Below are 10749 nucleotides of genomic sequence, written 5' to 3'. Positions count from 1 at the left end.
CCAGCCTCAAGTTGGCATTAGGGAGATAAAGTAAGCAACTATAAGTAATCAATACAAGACACTGAGTAAGGATTAAGAGGACCATCTACCCAAGTAAAGAACCACAGAGATATACCAGCAGGAATGCTAGCCTCAGGCTTCACCTTATTTCCTACTCAGGATGCTCAGTGAAATGACAGCCTTGGTCTGAGACCAACTGACCCAGCTCAGCATAGGGAGAAGCCCCAACTCTAGTAATAATCAATGAAAAGACTTTACCTGACTTCTCAGGAAATTCCACCTCTCCAGAAAAAAACGTGGGCTGATAAAGCTCCGCCCCTATTAAGCAAGCAGGATCAAGTGGGTGGGGCCGGAAGTAGACAACAGTCATTTCCGGTTCAGTGTGCTGTGGAGTCCAGGATAAAGCCTTCAAAGAAAGGAATACAAGGAACCAGCGGTTTCAAGGTGAATATATGGGCACTCTTCCCCCCAAACAGAGGCAGCCCCACAGAGACCCACCCTGTTAGCAAACTAGACTACACCCTTGATGGAACAATGGGTGATGAAGAGAACATGCCAAAAATGGGTCTCCTAATGATTGTACTGGGTGTGATCTTCATGAAAGGCAACTGTGCCTCTGAAGAGGAGATCTGGAAGGTGCTGAATATGATGGGTGTATATGCTGATAGGAAGCACTTCATCTATGGGGAACCCAGGAAGGTCATCACTGAAGATTTGATGCAGCTAAAGTATCTGGAGTCCCAGCAGGTCCCCAACAGTGACCCTCCATGTTATGAATTCATGTGGGGACCAAGAGCCAATGCTGAAACCAGCAAGATGAAAATCCTAGAGTTTTTGGCCAGAATCCATGATACTACCCCCAATGCCTTCCCATCCTGGTATGAAGAAGCTTTGAAAGATGAGGAAGAGAGAGCTCAAGCCAGAGTTGCAGCATGGGCTCGCAATACTGCTATGGCCAATTCACATTCCAGGGCCAGGGAAAGGGCCAGCAGTTTCTCCCATGCTAAATGAAATCTGAGCCTTGTTCTTCACTTTTTCCTTGAAAAGGTGTGTAAATCTCCTAATAGTAGATGGCTAGTCAGGGGCTGGAGGGAATAAGTGAGTATCATCTTTACTTTCTTGTTGTATACTGGTAACTTGGAATTTTACTCTTCTTTCCTTTTATTCTAGGTTATATTTCAAGTATTGAAATTTGAGGAAGATTGTTATCTTTGTGGATATGAAGAACAATGAGCATTCTTAGTGGATGGCCATGGTGGGTCTGAAGGGAACACAGTGTATGTGTTTGTGTTCCCATTCTATATGCCTAATTTAGAGTATTGTGCTGTATTTCAAATTTTTCCTTAATAAGTTTCATTAACTTTAGAATATAAAATTATTAATGACTTTATTTACATATTTATTATTTAATAGTTTTAAGATTAGGAGTTTTATTATTTTGTACAACAATTGGTAAATCTGTCATAGATAGTGAACCAGAACAAGAAAATCTGGCAGTGGAATAGGCATTTCTTTGACAATTTAAAAGAATTTACCAGTAAAACTTGAGGGACCAAGAAATAAAGGGGGAGAAAAGTAAAAGGTATTCAGTCTTTATTCCATTTCAGTTTGTTTTCTAAAGATAAAAGACACATAGATTTTTTAACTTATTAAAATATAGGAAAAAAATAAATGTTTATAAACTAGACTTCATGTTCACTGGCTCATTTATTTCCAATTACTAATTGAGTATTTGCTCATTGGAAGTGATTTTGTTAGAGACAGGGAAAGTAGGACACAAAACTTTACAGTCAAATAACAGTAATTCTATAAGGAAAATGGAGAAGTACCTTCTAATACCAAAAGATAAGCAACAAGAAAGAAGTAGGAAGGGATTTGGGAAAAGTGAGGGGGAATGTCTGGTTACAAATAATAAAGTAAGTATATCCTGAGGAAAGGCCCTTTGAGGCTTTGGGAAACTACAATCCTTCAGTGTGATATACAGTTAGCCTTCTGTATCCATGAATCAATCAACCACAGACCAAAAACATTTAGGAAAAAAATGCATGTGTACTGAACATGCACAGATTTTTTCTTCTTTATTCCCTAATGATACTGTATAAGAACTGTTTCATATCATTTACTTTATATTAGGTATAAGTGATGGTGAGATGATTTAAAGTATACAGGAAGGTTACCTAGGTATATGAAATACTATGCTATTTTATATATGGGACATGAGCATCCATGGATTTTGGTATCCTGGAATGAGTCCTCTCAAGGGTACCATGGGATAATGGAACTTTTAAGTTGGACATTGACTAGATTAAGCTGTGAGACTGATGAGCCAAGATCAAACACTCATGATGTGTGTCAGCACAGAAGGACAAAACCGTGGATTGTAAACCTGTTCTTAAGAGCTAACTTGGTATCAAAAATAAACCACAAAGAAACTTTCTCCTAGGGTAAAAATGAATAGTGTCCTGGGATATCTCATTCACATTTAGTTGCACATACAATGCAAGCCATTTGTTTCATGCACAGAAAATTTCTAAATAAGAGTGAAACATGCTTGAAGTAAGATGCCTAGAAGCTACTGTCTTGGTTCTGTTTGTCCTGAACTGAGACAGATCTCAATGCTTTAAAAAGACATTTTAGGTAAGTTATCATGCATGCAATTTAGAAAAATTTCATATGTGATGATTATGAAATGAATAAAAATTGGAGTGTGGTTTGGATGGAAAGATATCTGGGTGGGAAGTTGTTGGTTCTTGACACAAATTTTAGAAGTTCAAGTTGCAAACAACTGAAGAAGACCCCCCCACATTGTAAATGAACTAAATTACCCTCAAACAAGGAAAGTTTTATTTGGACTTACTTGCTCTGGAACATTATGGAATAATTTGGTGTCCTACAAAGCTACATGTTCTCTTGAATTAATAATAAATAAATTTCCCCAGAGGGGAAGGTGGTATCATGCTAACTACCATTCAGTAAAGATACAATAGTTTCCAGTCTCTCTGCTAAGTGCTTTATATCCATAACATATATCCCAACAGTCTTGCAAGATAGAGTTTATAAAACATAATTTACAGAACTTATCATGTTCTTAAGTTCACATGGCTGATAAGAGATATTGCTTGGAATAGACTTCTGATATAACCTGGCTAGAATTTTTCTAGAGTCCATGTTTTCCACTTCTCCTAACTTCAGTCAGACCTTTTGGCTCTTAATTAACTATTATTTTCACTACTCTAAAAATATTACAGACTATTAAAATGACAGTACTCTCTAGCCAAAGTACCAAAAGCAGGCCTAAAGAAAGAAGGTAAATATAAGAATAAGGCTAAGGTAGGGATTATTTTGGACTTCATTTTCTGAGGCTCTTCCTGTGCCTAGCCCCAGGTTTCCTTAAGCGTAGACTTTTCCCAGGTGCTGGCACATGAATCTTATACCAGCACATTCTCACAATGAGTAAACCTTTCCCTTGTGCATTCTTCAGTGTGCTTTCATGTCCAAACTGGAACCATATCTGCTGATAAGAACCTTATCTTCACTGCCTTCCCTGAATGGTTCACCCTTTCACCCTTGCTTCCTATAAAACTGGTGGCTCAGAATCACCTGCCCACCCCTGGACTTAGAGCATTCCAACTTTCTGTAGATGTCCCATCCCACATCTCTATAACAGGTTCAAAATCTATTCCAAATGAGTTGGTGATTAGCATGTGATTTCTGATTTTGCATGGAAAATACTTGCTCTTGGGATGTAGTTGAATACTCAATCTAAATATTGCCAGTAGGATTTTAAATGGATATGTTGTTTGATCCTCACACCTGAACAAATACACACATGGGTGAGCTTATGTAGATAATCAAAAATTTAGCCTCCCTTATTAGTTGAAGATGAGGAAAGGCCATGAAAATGACTATATAACCAAATCTACTGTGGTTGAATTCCTCAAAACACCCTAGAATTCTTTCAAGAGGGGAAAAGGTATTTCTTAGCAGACATACTATTATTTATCAGCAAAGAAAAATAAGAGGCATCAAAAGGATGGTGAATTATTAGTTGCTCCAGAGGAGAATCCTGGTTTTGCCTTGTGCCTAATGGCACTTGTAAAAATGTATCCTACATGTTCAGTCATGTTGAGGTATGTAGGGTTCAAAAGATTTTAAGATTTTCACCAGGCACAAAAGAAAGGAGCACATTCTCAATCTATTGAGACCCTAGAATTTATTCAAAGGTCAATACAAGAAAGGTGCTAGAGTGTCTTCACTTGAAGTTGAGCTTTTCCCTGCTGAGATTGTATAGGTTCCTTTTGAAAATTTGATTTGAGTCTGTATTACAAAGCACCAATCACCTAGTAGGCTCTCAAAAACCAATGGAGAATTTCAACCCAAATTTGGCCTTCTTAGAAATTCTACCAGGGATAGAGAAGACTATTATGAATTCTAATAATTTCTCCTTTATCTAGTACCTCAGTCAAGTTTAAGATTAGAATTTGTAAGATTATGACATTAACAAATAGGAACATAGGAGTCTCATCCTCTTGAGACTAAATGCAGTGAGGTCAGTGTAAAAAGGTCCAACTGAGCAAAAGGTGAACCCCCCCCTGCTGAGATTTCACTGAGTCTTTTAAAAAATTAATTGTAATATTGTAATTGTTATATTTGTTCCTTATTTTGTCCTGAATATTTTTACATGTGTATAGGTTTCTTATTTTCTCTCATTCCCCTTATTATATAACATAAAATGCATTTACTTCATATATAAGTTTTGTTAATTTACATCTCAGTATATAAATAATAGGATAATGAAGAGAAGAGTGATCATAACTCATGAACTTTGCATCCTCCTCTGGTGTATCTTGCATGCAAGATAGTTGTTTCTTATCAGGAGAAAGTATGACTTCCTTATTGACTTTATAATTTAAATACATTTTAAGGAGATATAGATTCTACATTGCCAAGGGGTGGACTATGATGTTAAATTTTATTTGTCAACTTGGCTAGGCTATAGTGCCCAATTGTTTTGAAACACCACTCAAGATGTTACAAAGCTCTTTATTAAAAACAATTCTCAGATAAATCATTAGAATTTGAATAAAGCAAATTACCTTCCATAACATGGGAAGGATGTATCCAATCATATCCAATCATGAGTCTCAAGAGCAAAGACAACTATCCCGAAGAAGCTGTTCTGCCTCAAGATTGTAATACAGAAATCCTGCCTGAGCTCTTTGTCTACTGGCTTGCAGTGTCAGCTTTTATAGATATATATATATATATATATATATATATATATATATATATATATATATATATATATATATATATCTTTGTGTGTGTTGTAGATGGACATAGTACCTTTATTTTATTTATTTATCTTTATGTGGTGCTGAGGATCAAACCCAGGGCCTCACACCTGTAAGGCAAGGGCTCTACCACTGAACTACAGCCCCAGCCCAACAGTGTCAACTCTTGAATTTTCAACCTGCTGGCTCATCTTGCAGATTTCAATCTTGCTGATCTCTACAATTGTTACCAGCCATTTCATTAATCTCTCAATCTCAGGATTCTCTGGAGAACTCTGGCTAGTTAATCTTGTATCCAGGACCATTGCTTTACTCATTTTCTTAACTAATCATTTGGGGTTGATTATTTTTGATTCTCTGACAGTGAAGTGTGACATTTTATTTCCTTTCTTGTTTTATTATAATTGTTTGGGAATCCAATAAAATATTCAAAACCAGTGCTGATAATGGGATATCAAGGAAAAGCTTTTAGTATTTTATAATTTTGTATTTTGTTGTGAACTTTGTAGGTACTTTAAAAAAATTAAAAACTTCATTCTGTAGTAAAGTTTCATAAAGGTTTTTAAAAATAAATAATGAAAGCTGAAAAAAATGAAAATTAGAGGCAAGAGTAAAAGGGAGATCAATAGAGTAGAGGTAGAGAATCAACGGGGAGGAAGGAAGGGAGTGAAAAAGAACAGAAATAAAATAGACCCAAGTAGCTATATGAATGTATGAATATATCATGATTTCCACTTCATAATGATGATACATCTATGAAAAATATTTTTATAAATAAATAGAAGATCAGAAAAGTAGAGGAAAAGGAACAGAGGGAGGGAGGAGATGAGGGGGAAAAAGTACTGGGGAATGTATTAGAGCAAATAGTGCTATATGCACATAGGAATATATCACAATGAACCCCACTATTATGCATAATTAAAAATGCAGTCATAAAAACAGTAAAAAAAGAATGCAATACTTTATTTGAAAGCACCTGTCATGTAAGAGGCTGGCAAGAATTTGGATAACTGCAAGACAAACGTTGTCTCCTCAGAAAATCCCACCAAGCAATGAAGATATTTTCATAATAAACTCTATTATTTGCCCTTTTATCAAGCACCTAGTATGTAACAGTTTATGGAAGTTCAAGTGCTCATTCACATAGTATCTTGTTCTCCTTCCTGGGCTAATGGGGATACTACCGTATTCAATCTACCTGTCATTAGTAACAGCCCTTGTCAATGAAATGGGGACCCTTGAGATGAGGAATCACATGCGTAAGCAGTCAATATCACTGGATCAGTCAGTGAAGATTCCTACCTACCCACACAAGATTTTTAAATAATTTTTAGTTTATTGAAATATGTGGAGGAAACAAAGTGTGTCCCCCAGCTTCCACCCAGCACACTAAACAATGTGGAAAAAAAAAGTAAGCATCCATTAAAAAAACAACAAAGAAAAACTGTGTGTGTGTGTGTGTGTTTGTGTGTATGTGTTAGTGGAGACTTGTAATGGAAGTGACATATTATTCCCTATGGAACAATCTCAGGCCCCTCCCCATTCTCCTTCGTAGAACATGTAGCACAGGCAGAGTCATTTGGCTTACATGTACCTACATGAAGCATTAACTGAAGTATCAATAATATATTAAAGTATCAATTATGTATATTATGGTAAATTAGCCTACAGTACAGTGGATAAGATGGTAATGGAACAAATAGAATCCCCTTATCCTCTTAGTACATGAAGATTGCAAGAAATGTTGCACTAACACTTACTCTGATACTATGGCAATACTAAAAAGGTTCATACAAAAAGAATGGTATGGAAAATGGACCAAGAATTTTAGTCTGATTTTAATATAAGTTTATGCTTGGCTCTAGCTTGATCACAAACTGTTCATGAATCTCTTTTGCAGTCTGTGTAGTTCAGTAGATAATCAGGTGCCTACTCTGCAAATGAGGTATAGGAAAAAGAAGAACCAAGAATGACCTATGCATATTTGTCTTGAAATAGTGCATGTACAATGATGGCATTTATTGAGCAGAGGAAGACTAGTTGTTGGTGATAGAGGTGAGAGTTCTCATTTGGCCATGTTAAGTTATTAATACATACTAAGCATACAAGAAAGTATTAAGTAGGATGTTTTTTAAGATTATGACACAGGTGAGAAAGTTTATTCTAGAAAGAATAATTTAGGATTCATTGGAGTGTGAATGGGGTTTCATAGAGGTAGATAGGTTTCCTTGGAAGAATAACATGTAGAGAAAAGGAAAAGAGAATTGGGACAAACTTGGACACTCCCCAGCAGTAATATATGCAGCAGGGAGAAGGCGAAAAAACAGATGACATGAAAACCAGCTGAGATAGTATGAAATCTCCCATGAAAATGTTCCAGTCATATTTATTAGCTATTTGAAAAATTAAGATAGTAGATCACTGTGGCAAAGAAAAATATTTTTATGCTTTCGTTCTTTAAAAGTATATTCCACATAAGAATTTATGAGTATGAAAAATGAACTTTTATTATTTTAAGTCATTCATTTCCAGGTTTTCTTTGTTGCATCAGCTTTCATTTACTATCTGATTAATGCATAACTACTATTTCTGTGTTTAAATATATTTAAATATTTAATTATGAAGATAATACATATATCCTTATTATGAAAAATTCAAGCAGATAAATTACAATGTCTCTCCTTTTTTTCAAAATTCAGATACCTCTTCAGAAATGACCACAATTAACAATCTGCTATGTGTCATTTTTAAAGATGATCTGAGGCTTTTTTCATATATAGAAGTGCTAAAAATGTATTAATTTTTTAACACACATGGGTAACCATGCACATCCCATTCTGCTTCTTGACTTTGTCAGTTAGTAAAATGAATGCAGAATATTTCCATGACAGCATAGAGATCCACCTACTCTCTGGCACTCTAAGTATGTTTGTATAATAATTCATTTAATATTTTCCTCCTAATGGAACTTCAAGCTATTTACCACTTGTTGCTATTAATAAAATTGAAATCAACAACTTTGGACATGAAATCCTGGGGAAAAGTGTATATGTTTTCTAATAAGTCACAGCAAAACAAAAATTGGGTTAAAGTCAAAGAGTATAAAGACTGAAAATATTTACAAATACTGCTGAAGTTCCATTTCAAAAATGTTATAGCAATTCTTAGTTTCCTAAATTAATATTTGTGAATGACTTGCATTGTTATAGATACATATTTTACCATTCTTTACATTCTTGTTAAACTTTGGGGTGAGAGATACTGTCTTGTCTTAAACACATGGAGCTGGTCTTTGGCCCTTGAATTGAAGGATGTTCCCATGTCTTCTGGCTGCTTGTGTCAGCAAGTTATAACTCTACAAGAGAAGTATGAGTGCTGGTAATGCGCTACCCAAGAGTAATATTTTTTTGATGATTCTGCTATGCATGGTCTTCATGATGAGCTTGGTCTTCATGATGAGCAATCACCTTCCTGAATAGGAAGTATATGAATTTTTGATTATCAATATGATGCAGATTCAAAGGATGTACTTCATCTATGGGAATCAAGGAAGCTCCCCAGAGATATGGTGCAGGAAATGTATCTGGAGTACAAGCAAGTGCCCAAAATTGATCCTCCATACTACGAATTCTTGTGGGTCCCAGAACCCATGCTGAAATAAACAAAATCAGAGTCCTAAAAGTTTTGACCAAGATCAATGGTACTACCACTGGATCCTTCCCAAATCTGTATCAAGAGGTTTTGAGAGACCAGGAAGAAAGCAGGACTGAATTTGGCACTATCACCATGGATAATACATGTTCCAGAGCTATGATCAACTACTTCTCCCACCTGTAATGAATCTGAACTAATTTCTTTACTTTGTTATTGAAGAGAGTTGTCCACATTCTAAGTAGTGGAGTATTGGACTGGAAAGAACACAAGATCTATTATTTTGCCTTCCTGCTTTATGTAGTATCTTGTAAATATTTGTCTGTTTTTCTTTCTTTCTCTTTCAAGCATTTCTTAATTCATTCTTTTACTCATTGGTTCATAATTTTTTTTATTTGTAGTTAATTTCTAATGTTTTTCCTTTTAATAGGAATTTAAATAGATTCATAATATAATTATATGAATCACCACTTTAATTATGTATCTGTCACAGTGTATCAGGTTTAAGAGTACAAACTATGCTATTTTTAAAAATCAAATTTGGAAATTTTCCATCATATTTTATCATGCAGAATAGGATAACACAGTATCAAGTAGGTGTTTCTCTGTAAATACAAAAGAAATCAGAAGTAAAGATTAAGGACTGAGAAAATAGATGTAAATAAAATGAAATATTACTCACTAAATAGGACAGATAACTTGCCTCTTCTGTTTCACAGGTCCACATACAGAGAGTGTATCCAGCTGGTGTGCCTAATAAAGTATCCTACACCCTGGGAGCCTGTAGCTGGAACTGTAGCTGGACCTCATTTAGATAAGACTTGGATTTTTAGCAGATATTGTAATGGAGTCAGACTTTTGGGGATATTGGAGGAAGGTGAATACATTTTGCATAAGGTAAAGCGAGGAAACTTTGGGGAACATAAAGTAGACTGGCTAATAATCTCATGGGACTCCCATCAGATCTACCTTAGTGTTCATGTCTTTGTATGCTCTAAGTGTGGTTAGTCCTGTGACTTGCTTTTAACAAATATATTATGGGGGATGTGATAAGATATCACCTACATGATTACATTATTATGTTAAAGAGATGATTAAAAACAAAATTCTCTAACTCAAAAATTCCTCTCTATAAAATATGACAAATAACAAATTCAGTCTCAGTAAGGAGAAGGTTGTCCTTAAAAAATGAATTATTTCTGGTATGGAAAGGGACTTTTAAAATAAGGGGAAGGGGACTACACTGTAATACAACATAGTGGCTATAGGATTGACAAGTATCTCAAGACTTACCAAAAAATATCTTCTTTAAAATTTTTATTATATTTTACTGGACACATAGTAATTATAAATATTTAGAAGATACAGTACAGCATTCCAATGATCAGGTCAGGGTAACCTCAGATATACATCATTTTTTCATGTTGGGAACATGCAAAACCATATAAGCTACATGGAAATATTCAATTAATTGTTTCTAACTATAGTAATCTTACAGTGCTATAAAACATTATTTAAATAGAGGAGTAAACAAAAGCTAGAAAGATCCAGCTGTGTGAGGAAGTGGGGTGAAAGTATAATGTGGTTTGACAGGAGATCACACAATATTTCTCAAGAGGTGTTTGATGCTGGCTCGGATGATATTGAGACAAAGTTCAGGAACCTGGAGAAAGAAGAAAAGCTTAACAAGTTTGGTAACAAACATTTTGTTTTAACTGATCAACAAGGCCAAGTGGTTCAGTTAATCATGTACAAGACAAAAGAAAGAGAACATTGAGGGTGTGTCTAGCATTGTCAATATAAA

At 35.1% G+C, this 10749-nt stretch overlaps 1 protein-coding gene across 1 annotated transcript; it reads left to right on the top strand.

Moving 5' to 3' along the window:
* Positions 1-243: 243 nt before the first annotated feature.
* On the top strand, positions 244-1011 carry LOC124079655 (melanoma-associated antigen B18-like). The gene has a single exon (XM_046425331.1). The coding sequence runs from the start codon at positions 244-246 to the stop codon at positions 1009-1011; it is 768 nt and encodes a 255-aa protein (XP_046281287.1).
* Positions 1012-10749: the final 9738 nt, after the last annotated feature.

Source organism: Marmota monax, unplaced genomic scaffold, assembly GCF_021218885.2.
Source record: "Marmota monax isolate L192 unplaced genomic scaffold, Marmota_monax_Labrador192_F-V1.1 WCK01_AAM20220418_F8-fsc00075, whole genome shotgun sequence".
NCBI lineage: Eukaryota > Metazoa > Chordata > Mammalia > Rodentia > Sciuridae > Marmota > Marmota monax.
This window is presented reverse-complemented; position numbering and strand designations above follow the sequence as displayed.